The 22,517-nt window shown below is 35.3% G+C and overlaps 1 protein-coding gene across 1 annotated transcript in view; it reads left to right on the top strand.

Moving 5' to 3' along the window:
- LOC138698454 (uncharacterized) overlaps positions 1-22,517 on the top strand; it is a 659,361-nt gene that overhangs the window by 597,756 nt on the left and 39,088 nt on the right. Inside the window, exon 5 of the mRNA XM_069824399.1 lies at positions 17,672-17,791. Within this exon, the coding sequence (XP_069680500.1) occupies positions 17,672-17,791 (120 nt within the window). The remainder of the gene's footprint in view (positions 1-17,671; positions 17,792-22,517) is intronic.

Genomic DNA, 22,517 nt, shown 5'->3' with positions numbered 1-22,517 from the left:
TTTCAATTTTAAAGAAGGGATTGCACTTTTTTTTAAACCAGTCTACTTGTTTTGATATGCAGAAGTTCATTTCTAAGCCGAGACATAATTTCAAAATCTTCTGGAGTGAAGTGTTTAGAAAAAAACGACGGAATTCCGAGTTCGAAATTACGCCGATTTATTCGATTCACCACACTTTGAATCCAATCGGTGATCTTTGGCGATTAGGATATACATGAATACTTATTCATGCGTTTGTAGTATTTGAACACCCTAAAACACGACAATGAGGCGTTTCCGATAGAATAGCACACAAGCATATAATTATAAAATAATGAGACACCACAGTCCGCATTTCACGAGAAGATCCGCGCCAGGAATGCGAGCTTTTCCCCCACTCTTATAACTTACCCCCAACACGGAACCGGCCTGCCATTGACTGTCTTGTTTATCCCAGCCGGCCAAGGACATCATCCCCATCCACCTGCTCCTTCAAGAACGCCGAGTTACTGGCTTAATCTCTCCTCTTACCCCGCAAGGACCATACTCCCCTCGCAGAGATCCTCTCGTGAAATTTGGACAGTAGTTGCTTTACCGTACGAAACGCCACTGAGTGAAGCTCTAAGGAAGAATCGCAGTGAAATACCTGGAGATTGTGACGTCACGACTACAGCCGGTGTATCACTATACATTCAGTTTTGAGAGAACGGAGCGTCGTAGAAACTTGCGATTTTCACTGTTATATATCTCTAAGCAAAACCTTTATTTTGAGTACCACTTTATTTTTAAGTTGACAGGGCCTTTAATATTATATAAAGGTTATAAGCATTTTACAATAGGGAGTTACTTTCCGCCCATCCAGTATATCACTATAGCAAAGATGAATTTTAAACTACGAGTGCAGAATTGGAAATAGAGCTGCCTGGACGAGATTACTTTCCCAGTTTAAAAGTTCTTCACTTGAAATCGCCAGAACGAGAGACTTCTGTTTGCGCTGGCTCTAATGGAGATCCCTTCCGATTGAAGTTTTCTCTTCTCTGTTCCTAAAGTAAACTGAAAGTCACCGAGATCATGTTCAGCGCCCATATTGATCTATACTATATGAATCTTACTCCGTTTCATTTCTGCTTCCTCATTCTACGAAGTAGACCAGGGTTGGGCAGAATTATGCACTCTGTGCTTGCACGGTGTATTACGAGAGAGTGCACGAAAACCGGTTTATTCAAGTTGCGGTACGTACTGTATGTTTCAAAAGAAAATGTTATTCTACCAAACTAAATAAGAACACAAAGTAATGAAACACTTCCTTAAACACAAAACAAAACATGTCTGTTGCACATTAATTCATATTACTCAATTTCTCAAGATTTGGAGAAACTGTATTAGCACAAGCTATGGGAAGAACTGCCGTTAAAAGCCCATCATTTCTCGTTTGAGATTTGTTTATTTTCGTAATAGAAAATAACTGTTCACATCTATAAGTGGAACCAAATAAACACAAAACTTTCTCACACAGCTTATGCAGATTGAGAAAGCGTCCTCTTGGGAATCCGTCATGAAACTGCATAAGACTCGACCTTGAATCATATTTCGCTCGCATCTCTCGATCACATCGCAGGTCAATCAATTCACATTATAATGAAGGGGGGACGTTATCAATAATCAGTTGGAATTAGAGCATGTAGCAAAAATACGCAAATCCATTTCCAGGCAATCTAAATCGTAGAACCTTGATGTAAATTCCTCTAATAAACCGGATAGAATACATGCGTATATTTCGAAATTTTCATTTTTCAAAATTCTATGCGCTTAGATAAGGATGGGAAATGATATATTTCGCCCTTTTGCATTTGACGTATCAATAACAGGAATTTCTCCTTAAAAGCTGCAATTCTATCTGCAAATTGTGTATTAAGAATTTCGTTTCCCTGAAGTCCTAAATTTAGCTCATTTAAAAGCTGTAAGATCTGTTATAGCTGCTGGCACACTACAGCGCGCTGCAGCGCTCTCTCTTGGAATTCCCCGTGCGCACGGAGGGCAAATGCACTCAAACGCCCATCGCTGAAGTAGACCCTACTGATTCCCGTATTTTTGCGAAATACACATCTCAATATTTCTCATACCGAATAAGTACGATTCAGTGTGACGGGAAAAATACTAGGCTATATAGATTATTTAGAAAAAACAAATGTAGCTTTGACTTATTCAACTGCTGTAGAAGAGGACAAAAATTGAGGGGTTAGCTGGAAGAAGGGCGTAACTCAGAAAACGTAGTTTTGAGATAATCAACAAAACCTATCTGTACCCTGCATCTCTTGCTGGAATATGACACTATTCATATATATTGTAGGGTAATACGTTCTCTTGTGATTACAATGAGTTCCATGGTTGATGTTTAAATATTGTAGGAAACCGAACCATTCAGTTTTTTTTAATTACGCCCTTCTTCCATTGAAGAGGGTTGAAATTGCTGCAATACTGTTAACTTTTCTACATTTCTATAGGATAGGCTAGATATAGGTTTATACTACAATAATGAAGATAATTATAATGTATGTATATATACAGGGTGGAACATAAGGTATTACACTAATTGTAGGATGTGATTCCTTAAAATATAACGAACAAAACAGTCTAATACTATTTTGCTCGTTTTTGCGAGGTTTCTGAAGAAATAATACTTTTATGCCGACATTTCGATCGCGAATTTTACGAATACTGTTTAAAATACGGTTTAATTTCTTGTATAATAACGAATAGAACGTTTTTTATGTTCATATTGCAGCAGTATTTTAATTAGAAAATTCACAAATAACGAATTAATCGATTGAAGAAACATTGGAAGCATTGATTGTCGAGTCACGTACACAAGGTCTAAAAATCTGGCATCGCTGTCGAGACGGCAGACGGTTTGTGTAGTACTCGCAACTGATCAGCTGTTGTGATGTTTACATTGCATTAGTGTGCAGTTGGACGTACAGCGCATTTTAAACAGTATTCGTAAAATTCGCGATCGAAATGTCGGCATAAAAGTATTATTTCTTCAAAAACTTCGCAAAAACGAGCAAAATGATATTAGACTCTTTTGTTCGTTATATTTTAAGGAATCACATCCTACAATTAATGTACTACCTTATGTTCCACTATATATATTTATGTTCGTTTACTAAATTGTTATCACAACATTAAAAATAATTAATCCCATTTATTTCATGTTATCATTTTAACTGAAAGTACCTAGAATATAGGCTTGCAAACACTATACCACTTAAGTGATCTAATAACTTAACATAAACAACATCTAGAATCTTGTGAGGCCTATTGGAGTGTTTGCCTCTCATATCTGTCATTACAGTATCACCTAGTTTCGCTATATTTTGTACAGTTATCACGCGTTTCTTAGATATTTTAAACAATGACAGATACCGTATACTCAAGAACATTCTCGGTGTTGTGGTTTTACAGTTGTTTGACATTGCTTAATGGTCCTCCGCTCCAAATATCCCATAGGAAATGTATCCTGTTGGTTTTTGATTCCAGTGTCCCAAAATCCTCAATGGAAAATGGCTTGTGCCCCTGTAGACATCTCATATTTGAAGGGTTCAGAACCATAGTGGGCCAAGCGCCATTTACTAAAACCGTAGAAAACAAGGGTTAAAATGAAGTTATTAGGCCTACCATAATTCAATGGAAATACATAGCAAGTAATATAAATTGTACACATTAAAACTAAATGATATGTCAATCTTCATTAAACTATGGCATTCACTTAACTTTAACCTTTGCTTTCTCCGTTTTTAATAAATGGCGCCTGGCCCGCCATGGCTCTGAACTCTTCATTTCTTCTGGCAGCAACTGGCTTAAATATTTTGCTGCAAACCTTTCAGAAATATGCTCGTTCCTAAATGACTGACTGCTAGCCTGGATCTAACATTTTATAGCACTGCATACGCCTATATTATTAGTACCTTATATTCATTCTTAATTAACAAAATAAATAGTAATGCTGTATTACTCACACCATTTTTCCTGACCTACTTGTGTAAGCTTGCCGTAATTTCATCGTCGCATGCTAGATTGTTCTTTTATAGTTTGTTAAACCGTTTCCGTTTTCTACCTTTCCTTATGTAATTCATTTTCACTGATACTTTCAACATCAGAAAGGTTATAATCGCTTTCATTAGACAAACGGTAGGATAGATCAAAACATTCGTCAGACAACGCGAATACCCTTGCAGTTATCTTCGCAAGGTCCTCGAACCACAGTAGAGATGGAAGACGGACGCAATTCAATAATACCTCTCTATTGCAATCTATTGGGAGTAGAGGCATAACATTGTGGTGGTTGGTAGAAACGCCGCCAAAGAACGCATATAGCCATTTTATGGATTAACGCCTTAATTCGAATTACGCCCTTCTTCCAGCTAACCCCTCAACTGTCTACCGCTATGGAGTAAAGGTTATCATGCCTTACCGTGAATCGAGCAGACTCGGGTTTAAATCCTGGTTGAGACAAGTTATCTGGTTGAGGCATTTTGTAATTTTTAAATCATACGTAGGAAAACCTGTATAAACTTGTTACATACATTTCTTAATTTTACAATAATAATAATAATAATAATAATAATAATAATAATAATAATAATAATAATAATAGCAAGTAATGATCAGCGATAAAGTCATTAATAAAGTGGTATTCGTGTGTCTCTTTATTCAACGAAAAACTTCAAAGTTATTTAAATATGCTGTAAAGTTATTCTACAAAAATTCCCTCTCAGTAGACTAACCGCACATATTAACAATCCTTTATTAGGGAAAATTAGTTTTAGAAACAAAGAATAATTATAGTAATAATAAAATAAAACATAGGGGCAAGCGTCTGACATGTTCGGCCTATTCGTGACCAATAATTTTCCACCTTAAAAGAATTAACATTTTTGTTAGTTACTGGGAATTTCTTATTATGAAATCCATATTTTTAAACTTTAAATTTATATTAATAGGCTATATTTATTTCCGCTTTAGTAAATCCAAAAGAAGACTTAGCGAGTTAAAGAATATACAAGTCAAAAGACTTTTATCTACTAACTGACAATAAATAAAAAATAAATATCATGCAAAAGAAAAAAAAATGTAATAAAAGTACAAACAACCATGTAAAATGAATGGCCATGCTTTAATTTTTTAGGAATGAGATAGAAAGCAAAACTCAAATGTCATGTAAAGGACACACAGATTAAGACTTTAAAAACAGTGAAATAATAAATCAAAGTTATTCATTTTACAGTAGAGAATTACAATAATTAGGTGCAATGTAAATTTACAAATGCGTATGGATATATGCGTAAGCTAATTTTAAATACTATTTTCTTAATCTTACTGCTGTTTGTGTTACTTCACCAGAAGGAAAAGTAAATATTGCCACTAAGTTCCCTTCTGGTAGCCTAATTGAATTTGCAGCCAGGCATACAACACCTTGGTATTTTATTCAGGTCTAATGTATTAAAAAAATAAAACAAGTGACATTGATGAGTGCAGTGAAATTTGTCTCTAGAATTAGCAATAAGATATCGCAATTTGTACCACCCCGCTTATCTTATAGCGTTAGAATATCTTGTGTTTGTCAAAAACTTTATGAGACACTGAGAGAAAGATATTTTGAAGAGAGTTAAAAAATAGGGCAACTTTGCCTGGACTATACATAAGCGAAGCAATATTTATTGGCACCGTATTGTTAGTAACAAAATATGTCATATATATTGGCATCGTAGTGTTATAAATCTGTCATGATAATAATTTCCCATCTAAAAGTCAATCTCCCTCTCTACTTCATTCCCTCATAAACACAAGTTGATTCTGTTGTTATGATTACATAATATACATACTGAGACTATGGTATTATCATCAGTATTGCAAAACATGCAATAGGTATTCCATTATTAGAAATCCACTGCGCATATTCTCACGGTAGCAAAGTTTTAGGTGAGTATGCGTTTAGCTAATGAACAGCGAGCGAATGAGTTTGCTCACTCAATTCGGTACTGATCCTTTGCTTGTCGGTACATCAAAGAGTGGTTGGCATTCGCAGTTGTCGGGAAATTTTCAGTTCATCATGATTCGGTGAGAGCAGCGAGTACTAAAGCGGCAAATATCGTTTACTTGACCATCAAAATGATGGAATTAAAGTGGAGGAGGAAGTTAATATTGTTCTAATCGAAATAGCAGGAAATTTATGACATAAAAAGCATCCAGATTAACACAATAATGTCACAAAACATTATGCTAGTCCAACGCTGTGGAGTAACGGTTAGTATGTCTGACTGTGAAACGAGCGGGCTTGTGTTCAAATTCTAGTAGGGACAAATTATCTGGTTGAAGTTTTTTCAGGAGTTTTCCATTGACAGCAAATGCTGAGAAATTTTCGGCTAGACCCAGGACTCATTTCATTTACATTATCACTGTACTAACATTTAATGGGGAAAATTGGGATAACACTTATTTAAATGCTAGCAATTGAATTAACGTAGTGAAAAATTGGCTTGACTCTAATCTCTTGTCCTTTAATACTAATGAAACTACCTATATTCCATTTTCTTTAACAACGAAAGGTTTACCTCTACCTATGAATAATTATCACTTAGTAATACTTATTGTAATTGCCCACATCTAACACCTTCCACACAAGTCAGATATTTAGAAATTATTATAGATCATCATTTACGTTGGGATAAACAAATTGATTTTATGTGTACAAATATAAGACAGACAATTTATAAATTCGTAATACTTCGAAATTTTATCACTAAGGACGCATTGAGAATAATATTTTTAAGTCCACACCTTTGGAGTAACGGTCAGCGCGTCTGGCCCCGAAATCAGTTGGCCCGGGTTCGAATCCCGGTCGGGGCAAGTTACCTGGTTGAGGTTTTTTCCGGGGTTTTCCCTCAACCCAATACAAGCAAATGCTGAGTAACTTTTGGTGCTGGACCCCGGACTCATTTCACCGGCATTATCATCTTCATTTCATTCAGACGCTAAATAACCTAGATGTTGATACAGCGTCGTAAAATAACCCAATAAAAATAATATTTTTAGCTGTAGTACAGGGACATCATTTTGTTTTTACTTCAATTTTTATTGTACCTCAGTTTTTGAATGTACTTCACTCCCACCCCCTCTACTAGTAAACTTCCAACCGTTCACGACACAGAGCCGAGGGCGCGTAAGCAGTACTGAGTTACTGAGTATAGTATGTTCCAGAAATATGTTCGCGTTTTCCAGTGACGAAAGAGCTTTCAATATTGAATCATATTTTCGTACAGATACTGTCGTCCGTTTGCCTATGTTGCATCCCGGTTTCCCCCACCTGCTTCTGTTCGCCCCTCTGTTAAGTCTAGTAGCTGGGCTATCTTAGCGCTTTTCTGAAAACATTAATTTCTGTTAGAAATTGGACGTCTACGTAATATTATACAAGTGTTTAAAATAACTTAAATAAAAGGGCCTCGTTAAGTAATTAACTGTCACTTGATCCCCCCCTTTCTACGACCCTGCGACAAAACCACTTGAATGGACAGTAGAAAGGATTTCTGAGTAATTTTATCTTTTCGGACCGGGCAGAAGTAAAGGTTGAATTTACAGTACATAAGGTACTCTTTTATAGAGTAGGTACAGAATTATTTCAACATGAGTTACTCGTACGAAGGACGAAACTGGTAATTGGAATTAAGTACAATAGTCTATAGTGCAATAATATGCACAAAAGAACTGAAGCCTGTATCGAAATGAACGGCCACCATTTTAAAAAATGTGTTTAAATATCCATATTATGATTATTTTTCCATTTAACTTCATTCTCTATATTGTACGCTAATGTGCTGTAACAGTATAATATACACTGCATAATGAATACGTCCGAATGGATAGCTCAATTCGTGAGTAAAAACACTAAATGTTAATACAGTACTATATTTTAATTAAACAAAAACCTAATGAAAATTATCAAACTCAAAATTTCGATATTTCCTAGTTTACATAAATGGATGAACTACTTTTCTTCCCTCCTATACCTAGTAAAGTGATTTGTATTTTACGCCGGTATCATCAAACGCAAGTCGTGGAAGGGGTAGCAAACGGTGTTTCCTGTTTCAATCGTTAATAGAAAGGTATAGCCAGGTTAATATTAAAAATGTTAGTAAAAATAAAATGATGTCCCTGTACAACCATTAATACAATATGGTATAATAAATTGAGGTGGGGTAGCATTATCTGTACTCAATCCATTAATTTCATTACACTGAAGATTAATAAAAATTTGCCTAACCAAAATTATGGATTACCCAAAAAATTTAATTTTTAAAGCATTAACTATTGAAGAAATTTATAAATATAGTTTGCTAACGTAATACCACAAAAATCAAATAAAACATAAATTAATCTAATCGACATGAAATCGTACTCAATGACAAAAGTCTACTTTCCCATTAATTGAGCCTAAATATCATACAAATGCAGCTCTTAAACACGGTGCTAGTTTCGGCCCAAGACTTTGTAATAAAATTAAAAACCATTTTCCAAATTTGAAATATTTTAAAATTGAAGCTTTTAAAAAAGAAGTTTATAAACTTATTCATGACTAGGCGTACCCGTGCGCTCCGCTGCACCTGTGAGAAATAAATATAAAGTAATTACATAATTAAAATAGGACGTTTGATCCAGGGAACAACTTTTACAACAGCGCAAGATAATCTGCTTCGCTCATTACCCAATTTTTTTTGCATTACATGTATTGCATATATATTTTATGTATTTTAACACGATTCAATTGAGCATAGTTAAAATTTGAATTATAAAATAATGGATTGCTAAGCTAACGTACTTTTCATCCAGTACAATAGACAACAAAATTAAATTAATTTGTGTTCAAGAACCCAATACCAAACGAAACCATGCTTCTGGATTTGGCTCTAATACCTTCATATTCGAACATAATAATAATGAAACTGTAAATAATCAGGGCAATAACATAAGGGCAGCAACAATAACAAGACACAATAATGTTATTAATCTTATTCAGTACTGCACCCCTGACAGAGTAGTGGTATGTGTTGATCTTTTCGGTCAAGATATATATGTCTATAATATCTATTGCGACCCGGACTGTGACTTCACGCAGATACTGAATGAGTTGGAGGCTATTTGCTCAGATCTTAAGGGAAAACATCTGTTAATTGTAGGGGACATCAACGCCAAACATCATGCTTGGAATAGTCCTGTTAGCGATTCTAAAGGAAAGCAATTCTTTGATTTCTGTTGCTCACACAATTTAGCTATCCTGAACACTGGCAACAAACCTACCTTCAGACGCAACAACTCCACGAGTTTCATCGACGTGAGTGTATGTAGTCATTCTCTAACACCGTTCATCGTAGAATAGAAAGTTAGTGACTTTCACACAATGTCTGATCATGAATTAATCATAATCGACATAAAACTACAACCAAAGTTATATACTAATGCAGGAAGTGCACGCATTTACAAAACCAACAACGTCAAATGGTCGCGATTCCAAAGAGCAGCACGACTCAAGCTGCGTCGAACATCCATAAACATTAATAATAGCAACACGCCGGAATCACTTAACTCAGCTATAGAACAACTGACTAGAAACATAACAGAACTATGTGAAGCTCATCTGCCAAAGAAATCTCAAACCGCGATCAAAAACTACTGGTGGACCGCAGAGTTAAACATAATGAGAAAACGAGTGTTAGCCAGCCACAGACGATACAAACGATGTAAATGTGAAACGCTTCGAATTAAATACGAGCAATTTTACAACAACATTAAAACTAATTACAAAAACAAAATTTTGCAGGCTAAAACTAAGGCATGGAAGGAGTTCTGTTCATCACAAAGTCCACAAAACCCATGGGGGATGATTTATAAAATGTGTCGAAAACCCGAGAACTTCAACAGTTCACTCAATACTATCCAAACCGACAACGGGTTTACCTCTAATACATACGAAACGGCTAGTGTCCTAATCAATAAATTCTTTCCTGATGATTCTATAGACACGGATGTGCACAAGCGTACCAGACTTGAATCCGAGCTGTCACCTGACACGGAAGATGAACCACAATTCACAGCAGAAGAGGTAGAGAGGGCAATAAAAAAATTGAATGATAAAAAAGCACCAGGGATTGATGCAATCTCTGCCAATATAATTAAAAATGTACATACGAGCTGTGCCGATCTCTTTGTGAGTATTTTCAATAAATGTATGTCATTGCAAGTCTTTCCTGACTGCTGGAAAATCGCAAATGTTAAAATAATACCAAAACCGCACTGTCATAACCTAACAGCAAACGCCTATCGGCCTATCTATCTGCTACCTGTTATGGGAAAACTCTTGGAGAAACTTATTATAGATAGAATTATGTATAACTTGTATAATACAAATATGTTAAAAGGGAATCAATATGGGTTCACACCGCAAAAATCCACAGAAGATGCAATGCTTCATGTTGTGAACTGGGCAAATCAAACTCTAAGACGTCGGCAGTTCGGATTACTCATATCACTGGACATTTCGGGGGCATTTGACAACGCTTGGTGGCCTAAAATTATGTCCGAACTGAAGAAAAAAGGTTGTCCTAGAAACCTATATAACCTAGTCAAAAATTACTTTAGCAATCGCAAAGTACAACTCACGATAGGAACTACTACTCTAATGAAAGACGTTAATAAAGGATGTCCCCAGGGTTCCTGCTGTAGTCCAGGGCTTTGGAATATCTTATATGACGACCTGCTACAGATGGATCTGCCAAATGATTGCCAATTAATAGCATATGCTGATGACGCTCTCGTCCTAATAACAGCTGACAATATAAACTGTATTGAAAACAAAGCCAATAAAACGCTGACTACCATATCCAAGTGGGGAAAAGACAACAAACTGCAGTTCAACCCTCTTAAGAAAAAAGCCTTGCTGATTACAAGGAAAAGAAATTACGACCTACCACACAACAGATGGACATGAAGGATATCGACATAGTAGAGACACTCTTGTATTTAGGCGTCACTCTCGACAAACGTATGTCTTTCAAGGCACATATTGATTCACTAGTCATTAAATCACACCAGTTTCAATCTGCTTTGCAGAGGGCCACCAGACCAACCTGGGGTCTTAGTCCTGATATATTGCGAACAATATATCATGGCGCTTTCGAACCATTGATATTATACTGTGTTCGGCATTTCAAAATATACTTCACAAAAAGTGGGTTCAAAATAAATTAATACAAATCCAGCGTGGATTCATTCAACGAATCACGAAGGCTTACAGAACCACATCGACAGACGCAGCCCTAGTGATCGCGGGTATACCACCATTGTTTTTAACAGCCATGGCTAAAGCTGAAATCTCTAACGTGAAAAGAAATGGGATATTTATAGAACAAGAATCATATCTTGAGGTGGAAAAAAGATCATATTTTCAATTAACTGGTCATCCGAAAGATTTTCACCGTGCATCAAATACATGTATAGATCGACATGAATACAACATCTATACTGACGGCTCTCGGTTGCAAAAGGAGAACGACGTCACCTTGGTGGGCTGTGCTTTTGTTACCTACTACAACACTACTGAAGTCCACTCTGCCACGTTCCGCCTGGCGCCCATGTGCTCCGTGTTCCAAGCAGAACTCTTTGCCATCTTGCAAGCAGTGAAATGGAGCATTACCAACGGGATTGACTCATGTATTCACAGCGACTCTCAATCTGCCTTACAAACCATTGACGATAAATACAACTTGCATTCCATAGCCGTCGAAATTAGATCCCTAATACTTAAATTTGAAGGTCGTATTTGCTTAATGTGGGTGCGCGGCCACACAGGTACTGAAGGAAACGAAAGAGAGGATACATTAGCGAAGCAAGCAGCCTCAACCAACTCAGAATATAAATATTCCACCTGTCCTATTTCGTACATTAAGCAGAAGATCAAGCACACAACTACACTCAAGTGGAATACATACTGGAACTCTAGTGTTAAAGGCTCTGTGACCAAGAAATTATTCTTTCCCAATGTACAAGACAGACTATGTTGCAGTCAGTTCTCAACCGACTTCTTTTACACCCAATTTACGCCATGGAAAATTCGGTTCCTACTTTGAAAGATTTAGGATCAAAAGTGCAGAAGAATCTCTGTGCATATGCAAAGAGAATCAGACTGTTGAACATTTGATTTTTCACTGTCCAGTGTTCGAAAGGAAAAGACACTTTTTAAGATATCATATCTCGGACTGCAATTTAAATTACTCCACACCCCTTTACCATTTTCTTAGAAAAAAATGTTGTTGCAAACAATTCACAGAGTTTATACACCACATCCACGCAAGACTGTAGCTGTTAATTGTATATAAATTAATGATGTTATAAAGTCCTAATGCACTATGTAAAACAAGGTGTCTATCTTTGGGACATAATAATAGTAATAACAACAATAACTATGTTCGTATTATAGATTTTACTATTGTTGAGTATTTGATGACAGGTATATAGTTTGTAACCATAAGTAATTTTGTTTTTTTTTTTTACTATCGCAAACCAACTATATAATAGGTGTTTTATTTGTAACTACGCCAATTCTGTGCATTATCTCATTAATATTGCTTAAAATTATGTATAAAATCACAAATTAATGTAATAATCTTGCAATTTCTCTACACCTTCGATTATAATTTCTAATTTTATTTCATTTTGTTTTAACTGAAAGTAATTATTGCATAACGTATTTAGTATTGTTTACTGTCTCTTAATTAGTGTATTTGTATTGTAACTATGATTCACACCTACTATTAATTCTTTAAAATTGTGTATTATCACTACATAATGTATTTCACATGTAACAAACTACAACCCTAATATACCAAAGGTAAAATAGGGTTTCAATATTTGGATAACAATATTAATAATACTATTACTGCATACTAAATCAATACACTCTCGTTATTCGTTAATTCTCTGAGATTAAAATGAGTGTACATAAATATTATTTTAAGAAATACAGAAAACGAATGTACAAAATAGCCTATCAAATTTTCTGTGCATAAGAAGCTATTTTAATCTTACCTGTCCTCGATTTACTCAGACGTTACTGTAATAACATTATAGCATTATGTCCATCTAGAGAAACTACACTTTCGAATGGTGAAATAATAATTAATTATACAAATTGGTTAATTTAGCTTCTGATATTACTTCATAAAAACACAGAAACATTCTCTGTAGGCTATGTTTAATAGCTTTCGATTGTTGATATCTAAGGCCCCTGTTTCGATTGTTGTTGTCCAAGGCCCCTTATTAGACGAAGTCATTTGTTCTCAATTCATTGCACCGTCTTAGATGGCGTTATTTTAGTTTTAAAACTCATTTATCTCATTAAATATCAGTGCTATCAAAATTTTGTAAAGATTAAAACTTATCGGAAATCATTTTAAAGAAACTTTTGTTATGCAACATTTTTCACAAAAATCAATAATAAGCGAGATATTTCGATTTATTTAATTCAGTTCCCCTTATAACCCCCCTTTTAAATAAAGTATTTTGAATGCCATATAGCCTAAAATCTAAGTTACAACGAACTTAATTTATATTCCAATTTTCATATAAATCGGTTCAGCCATTATCGCGTGAAAAGGTAACAAACATACAGACAGACATACAAACAAGAATTTCAAAAATGCGATTTTCGGTTTCAGGGTGGTTAATTATATATGTTAGGACCAATTATTTTTGGAAAATCGATAATTACCAGAAAAATTTCGGCTACAGATTTATTATTAGTATAGATATATAATATTAACAAATGCGTGTATACTTTACCTTTGATTTCTGTCGACTATATTCATGTTTTTATTGAATATCACTGGATTCTGTCTGATTGTCAATTTATATTAAATATGTTTTTTTTTGCATTTTCCTCTTTCTTCTTCTTCTTCTTCTTCTTCTTCTTTGCTCTTGTGTGTTATTTATCGGTTTGAATGAAGTTAATTACTGTATTAATTACTGTCCTTGTAAATGTTGTTATATTATTGGCTAAGACCACACTGTACTCGAGCCTGGCTCGAATGGGGTTTGTGATATTAGTCCGAAGTTCTGAAAATGTCATTCAATTCGGCGTGAATCGTTAAGCAAGTGAGTGTCCCTACTGAGCACGACTTTCAAATAAGGGTGGCTGCAACTACCGCCTTTTATTTCTTAACTTTCTTTTTGTTGAACTGCCTAAAATAACAACGGTGACACTTGCAATAACTAATACTGTATATTCATCCTACATTACTGTGGATAATATAATCCGCAAACGTGAATGTTCTCTGTTCATTAGCTGATGATTCATATTTGCTCAGAACAGAAAACAAATAGAGAATGTTCGCACTCTTCATTCGTTGTTCATTCGCTAAGTTTATACATGCCCTTTGATAGCATCTTCAAAGTCAAGGTCTTATACGAGTGTAGTATTTCTTGGAAAACTTGTCTATTGTTTACTGGCGGGCGTCTATAAAACAGCGATGAGTTTAAATCGTATTTTGATTCACGTAGTCAGCAACTCACTTTTCTCTCAGAGTTTATCAGTAAGTTAGTACCAAACTTGTAACTCGTAACGTGATTTTTCCGTCGTGGGAAATCGAGAGGTAAACAGAACATAGCTCCCGTTACAATGTTGATAAATGCAACTGGGAAAATGTCCCGTAATTCCGGAGTCACCTTAAGCTACGGTCACCCTACTGATTAATCTACTACTGAACAATTGGCGCCAAGTTTTGGAAAACATTGGGTGGGCTCAAACACTTGAGTTATAAATTAAAATAAATAAATCTCATAAATAATAATGATAGCAATAATAACATGACGAATTATTGGTGGGCTCGGGCTCCACGGGGCCATATAAGTTGTCGCCACTGCACTGAACCCATCGAAAAAGGATTATTCTTAACTTTCTGTTCACATGAAGTCAGAGAGAAATAGTAGATCTTTGAAAATGTGACTTCCTTGTAAACTTTATCAACAATGAGAAAGATTGAACCTACACTTGTATTTACAGTACAGTACGTGAGGTTCTTAGTATATCATTTCTATTGAATACATACATAAAGAAGCATTTGACTTTTTTTTTCATATTTAGTATCTACGAGTATATTGTTGGGAAATGATGCATAATAATAATAATAATAATAATAATAATAATAATAATAATAATACTCATAATAATACCGGTAATAATAATACAGTAGGACTCCGCTAGTTCAATTTCCCGATAATTCTAACATGCCAAAGACAGAGAGAGATGAGAAAGGAAAAGTAGAGAAGTCCTATTTGACCTGAAACTCAATTCAATGCTACCGTACAGTCAGAGTGCTGCATTGGAGTTAAATCGTTCGCTTGAACTCGGTCGAGTGTCGCACCCTCGAGTGAGATACGATCGGTCGTGATACGCTCGTAATAAATAGAAGCACAGTATAAGGTCATCTCACCGACATGTCTTATCTTATATGGAAGGCGACAGATAAGATACACATATGTTTTGCTCAGACGGTAAAAACAAGGCTTTATTTTCTGCGTTTATGACAAACGCTTAATAGAACAGTCAATGGAACGTACCAAAACAGGAACATGAAGTTATAAATAAAATAGTATGAAAAACTTCGATATACAGTTATTATTGCTAATTAATAATTATTCAATATTTGGTAGGTCCATACATAGTGCTCCGCCTCTATACTGCGACAATGTAGAGACGTTTTACAAAATATTATTGATATAGCAGTAGATTAATAACAATATTAGTACAGAGAAAATATAATAAAACGAATAATCATGCTGCACAACTGTTACAGACGCAAACATTGATACACTAATTATTAGAGATTATTATTATTATTATTATTATTATTATTATTATTATTATTACTACTACTAGAAAACTTGATACAGTTCTTGCATTATCATGATTGTGTTCTCCGTTTATAATAATTACTTTTACATCCAATAACATCTATCAGATGTGGCAAAAACAAAATCACTCCTGTGTGGAAAAAAAAAATATAAAAAAAAGAAAAAGAAAAAAAAACATTTACCTACAACATTCATATTACATTTTAAAGCAAGTTTTGTAGTAGTACTATTGAGAGGTTAGTTAAACACTGCAAAGTTTTAAAATAATAAACATCTATGATGTTACTACACAGTTCATCACTGTGACAAGAACGAATGTCTAACGCTCGGCTTATACCGTTCGAAGATTTATCGCTCGTGACAATTTTACCCATTATGCATGTGCGCTACCTATCGGATTATGCTATGAACTACTTGGCGCTCGAGCGAAAACGTCCGATGCAGACCTCTGGCTAAAGTCAAAATGTAAAATATACAGTACAGTTACTTTATCACTAGTGAAAGAATCGATCTTTGTTTTCTGTAGGCCTATTGCTTATGATCATTCATCAGTTCTTCTGACGAAGGCAGATAAACTTGACGAAGTGGCAATGTCCCGTCAACGCCTCATAAACCTCGAAATTGAACAAAGCGTTGGACCACAGTATATTCTTATACTGTGGTTATTCTTATACTGTGGTTGGACAGCGAGGGCAGGGAAGGGGCTAATGCGTGGTTTCCCTGCTTGCATTCCTGTTCCTCTGTTCCAAAATTTCCATAATTTGAACAGGCCCTGTCCCAATTCGTTCGGACTAGCTAGATTCTACTATAATAATAATAATAATAATAATAATAATAATAATAATAATAATAATAATAATACACGTAGTAATAATAATAATAATAATAATAATAATAATAATAATAATAATAATTGCCCGTGGCTAAATTAAAGGCTAAAATCATAATGACGATTTACTGATTTACTTCAAATTCACTCCAAAGATTTTCTATTGTTTTCTTCCTTTTCTTTGCGTAATATAAGTGACAAACGAAAAAATAAACAGTACATTTCCACAAATTATTACTTCCGAGAACCTGAAAACTAAAAATTAACATTGTTCATTTAAGAGAATAAGATTTGGCATATTACAAGTTGTAGGCTACTTACGCTATTGTATGGTGGCCAAACAATTTTTCGATTGGAGTGTAAGAATTGACTAAAAATTAACAAATGAGGCGTGTCGCTCATTTTGCCAGCTGAAAATATACGCTCGAAGGCAAATAATGATGCTGGAAATGAAGGAAATGCCAGAAGCAGATTCTACCAGTTGTACTACCGAAAACAATATTACTAAAAACTAGAAGAACCTTAAACATTTTACACTATTGCAGTTACAATAGCTTTTCTCCAAACTTATGAGACAATACGCACAATTTTGATATACCGTAAGTTATTCACTGGCAAGGCAATGTTCAGTGTTCAGTGTCAGGCAATTAGGTTAATGAGTTCTCTGATTTCGGCCTCAGAACTACAGGACCTGTCCGAGCTCAGTTAATCATTGTTGGTAAGTGTAATCTTTTCTGAAAATTCGTCATTTAGCTGTCTTCGGCCAGCGTTTTGCACAATATTCTAGGTTGTATGTTTCCCTCCTTCCCAGTGCCACCAGGTTGTCTTTCGACAAGGTTGTGTGGTGTAGCCTACCACTTATAAAGATACGATTGGTGTTTAACAATTATTCTGTATTTACAGGTCAAGTGTCAGCGACAGCAGTATCTTAGAAGTGTTGCACTGGTACACATCTGTGAATGCCGCTCTGTTGAACCATCTCACCAATCAGATCAAAGAGACAGACAACAGTGGAGTATGGAGGTATGATACAAGTATTGGGTGAGCAGATTATTTTCTTACCATAAAGCGGAAACTTGACTGTCGGCCGATGCGTTTCCATGGGCCGGTAACGGAAAGTGTGTTATCGGTGAGTAAACGCGGTAACAGTGCGTTTCAGTCAAAGCTTGTCTGAGTCTTAGTGGTAGCAAAGACTAGCCTAATTGTACGTGTTATACGCGTGTGTTTGTGTTTTCAATTTATAGCTTAAACGACATACAGATAAATATTCAACAGAGTGTTCGTATATGATGATGATGATGATTATTATTATTATGATGGTGAGTTAACAAATTTGGCTCATGAAGTTCGAAGACCATAAGTATTAAGGAAGGTACCTGATGTTAACGATCCAAGTTGTCCAACGATCCATGACTTTGTGAATAAATTCCATGCGACAAGAATTGTTACAAATAAGAAACGCAGAAAAGGGTGTACTGTACTCACAGGGTAAAATCTTGATGACATTGGACATCGCTTGGAAAATTTCCCTGAAAGAATCGCTTCGTTAACTTCCGCAGGAAACCAGTGGCGGCCGATTTACTGAGGCAAGTGAGGCAAGGCCTCAGTCACTTGGCTTAATTGAAATCAAATTTTGTGTTTTTATATAATATATTGGTCATTTGAATGAAGCATATATCGCTGTAGAAGTATTTGAGAACTTTGTGATGGATATAGACCTGTTTTGCAATAAAATTTGTTCCTGAGGCCAGGATCGCTCGTGCCGGGTCTGGCTTCTGCATTTCGTATGTTTTCGCGGGCTTTGAAGTTGCACTTGAAACGGTGTAGCTGAGGCATAATTCGTCTGGCCTCGTGGCCTGGTCAGCTTTTCACTCTTCCCATCCATGGACCGGTCTCGAGGATGGAATGGGGTGGGTATAGCAGTGGTGACTTGTCTTCCTAAATAGGCCATAAATAACATAAAAAATGCCGCTGTTTAGCAGGCAGAGACCCACACTGTTCTCTCCTCTTATGTCTTAATTTATGACTTAAGCGAGGGTGTTGTACTGCTGTACTTCGTAGTACACATTAGTGAGTGTGGTTTAATGTTGTTATGTATTTCGGGAAAATATAAACAGAAATAGATGTGAGAAATAATGATGATGTAGGCCTAGTTAATCCATTGTTAGAGTGTCCTTTTCCGAGAAGAAATTATATTGAAAGAAGGAAGTTTTAAATAAAGATATAGCCTACCGAGATGCCTACGCCATGGCTGACAATTTTTCTGACAGATAATCTTAAAACGCGAGTTTCTATTGCATCTTGATATGGATAACCTAAATGGATAAGTAGTAATGTGGTGCAAAGCAATCTTAAATAAAAATAAATCTTGTTTGTTGCTATAAAAGGAAAAAAATTGAAAGGAAAGAAAGAAAGGAAGAACAGTGTGTCTACTGATAGCTTCAGCGATCTGAAAAATATTTCCCGGGGAATATCAACATATTATACTTCTTCAGCTGAGCATAATATGGGTTGCTTCATCACACTCACACAATCACTGAAACAAAGTCACAGCATAACAATTTATTTGGTGAGTGATAGTATTATTTTTAATAATAATAATAATAATAATAATAATAATAATAATACAGAAATAAATTATATTAATAATATAATAACAATAATTTAATATCATGAATAAACATTTCCTATCGGAGGCACTTAAACTAGTTGCATCTGGCCTCACCGAGGATATCGATCACCGGCCACTACTGCAGGAAACTGTTGTCTTACAGTTCTGTGCGAAATGTTACAATTCTACCGAAGTTAAAACATTACAAATTCATAGCGGTGCAACAACTATGACTCAGTGGCCATATAATCAGGTGTAGATTTTGTGAATAGATTTTAAATGAACTTCATGACTGCGAAATTAACCCTAATCTCCTTCTGTTTCCGGACGAAGCTTGATTCCGTCTCCATGGGTACGTAAATACCAAACAATAGATATTGGAGCTCCGAAAAACTCAACTTCTTTCTGAAGAATCCATCCCTGATGTAGAGATAGGAGTATGATGTACTATGGGCAGGGTGCGAATTAACAGGAGAATGGGGGATTTCCCCCCTGTTGGAACGTTATCCCTCTCTCATAAATTCATATTAACATCTCTACCAGGGATAACTTCTATCCAACCTCACAAAATATAATTGTTTTAATACAAATAGACTATACTTTATAAAGTACTGTATCAAGTAAGCGAAGAAAATTATATTGACGTATTATTATCACTGGCAAGCTGACAATAATCAATAACTTAGAAATTACACATAAGGTCCCTGAGCCAAATAACGCCATGTATACATTTAACGCCACCCTATTAATTTTTGTTAACGACACAAGTTTTCGGTAGTGCACTACTGTAGCCTGCATTCGCTTGCAATTTAGTGATGAAATGAGTTACTAGCTGTCCGCTGACATTTAAGAGTGACATGATATTCCATCATTTTTCTGTTGTGTGTTGATAGTGAATGGCTGTTCTTATATCAAGGTAAGAGGCAATATTTTATTTTGTGTGTTGAGCAAATAATAACTATATTAAACTATATATTTTCGTGATCCTTAAACATTCTTCTATGTATAAAAAGTATTTGCTATCTATGAAATTTGAAAATGTTAGAGAAACAGGCATGTCATGTCATCAAGTACTCAGTAGCACTTTAACGCCATGTGACGTTAAAGGTCTACAGACAAAATTTTAGGTTATATTAGTAACTAAGGCTGACAGTACAGCATCAGCAGACTGTTCTGGCTAGGAGAGGTGCAAGAAAGAGCATCTGGTTGCATCTGAGCACATAGAAAATGTCACAATAAATGTATTGTTACATGCGCTAATGCTCTTTGTACACGTATGGTTATCTTCAAAAGTCATCGTTTGTAGCCGGAGTGGGAGACAGATATGCCTCTTGGAACAGAGACTGTCATGAGTGCCAAAGACTCTATGACAACTGCTGTATTCGTCCATTGGCTTGATCAATTCGCCCGAGGTGGTGTTGATATTTGATGGAGCATCATCTCAGCTGGACGCAAACATTACAAGTACCACTGATAATTACGGAATCACACTGTATTGCCTTTCCAGTACCGGTAATACAACACATGAGCTGCAACCCATTGATAAAGTGCAAGCACTAGTTGGATGTGTTTTATATGTGAAGAAGATCGCGTTGAGAACATGTCATTATGTTCATATTGTGCGAGGTATTTGCATGATAAGTGTGAAAACATCAGGAAAATCACTAAGCTTTCAACTTACAAATGTTCAGAATGTGCAGTGATGATATTGGTTCAATTGCTTATCGAACTCTTAATTTTTTTTTATTTTACGTAACTTAATTTTTTTGTTTTACTTACTGGAAAACATTCATATTAAACTAAGGTAATTCTTTTATGTTTAATAACTTTCTACTGTTTCTCATTGTCTCTTTTTTTTAAGTAAGGAGTCACTGGAAAACATATTTTCCTAATCCATTTGGTGTTTCAGTTTCAGATCAAGACTCTTTAATTAGTATTGAGTGATTTTGTATTTTATTAACAGAAACTCAAATTTAGTTGCTTCGTTCAACTTGTGTTGCTTAGGAAAAATAATTCATTAATAATTATAAGTGTATAGGTTACTATAAAACAGGTGGCGTTAATTGGACAACCTGTTCCTAATAACGCCAGTTTACAAAGTTTTCCTATTTGAGTTCTAATTTTTGTTCGGTATATAATATATCCATTTTCATTGTGCTATTTTCTAGAGATAAGATTACAGTTTCTATTTCATAATTTTCGTGTTTGTACATAACTTATTTCCAGAGCAAAAATGACTGAAGTGTTAATGTGGCATTATTTGGTACGTGTACCTTATTATCTTTAGCCTGCTCATGGATAATAGTTATTATTATAATCAAAATTCAAGACAAGCAACTCAGTGCGACCAAGCGTTGAGCCCATATCGAATGAGGATAATAATAATTTTACGTATGGTATTCTCTATCTAGGATTCTATCTCCCTCCTCCCCCATCATAAATCTTAATTCGCACCCTGGCTATGGATCAGTCATGTAAAACTCAATGCCAGCATAAACCTACACAGAGCACAATACCAGACTCGGAGCAGATGTAAAACAGACGACAATAGGGATATCTTATGCGAAGTTTTACCGTTAGATGGCAGGAGCGTTCCATGCGGCACAGGGCTATATTATGTCATATGCTACAGTTCATTACGTTCTCCCGCTTGTTGGTTTTCTGTGCGTGTCAAAATTACATTTATAATTATTTTGTGTAACCTTGTATAATTTAACATAATTCAGTATTTTCTTACCTCATAATCAAATTTAATTTACAATAAATAATAGCGTAAACTTCTATAATACTAAGCTATTCCCCTTAAGAGATGGATGGGGAAATCTTCAGTATACAGAATATAGATATGAGTAAATTGAATGTTCATGAACCTAAATGAGAACTTTGAGAACGGGATGCACGAATATTGCCTCTTTAACCATAAGTATTGTAACTAGGTACCGTACGCAATAAACAGGATATGCAGCTACCAATGTCTTTTTTTTTTATATAGGAAAAGGACTATCGGGCTTCAATTCTCTTACTTTTTTCCTCTAGTTGCAGAAAGATCAAATACAATTTTTAATAGGATGATACGATAGTATCTGTAGTAATGTCACGAGAGGTCTGAGATCTGCCGATAAATCCACGAGCGAAGCG

The sequence above is a fragment of the Periplaneta americana genome, chromosome 1 (assembly GCF_040183065.1).
Source record: "Periplaneta americana isolate PAMFEO1 chromosome 1, P.americana_PAMFEO1_priV1, whole genome shotgun sequence".
In the NCBI taxonomy this organism is placed as follows: domain Eukaryota; kingdom Metazoa; phylum Arthropoda; class Insecta; order Blattodea; family Blattidae; genus Periplaneta; species Periplaneta americana.
Note: the sequence above shows the minus strand (reverse complement) of the source record. Positions and strands in the feature narration are given on the sequence as shown.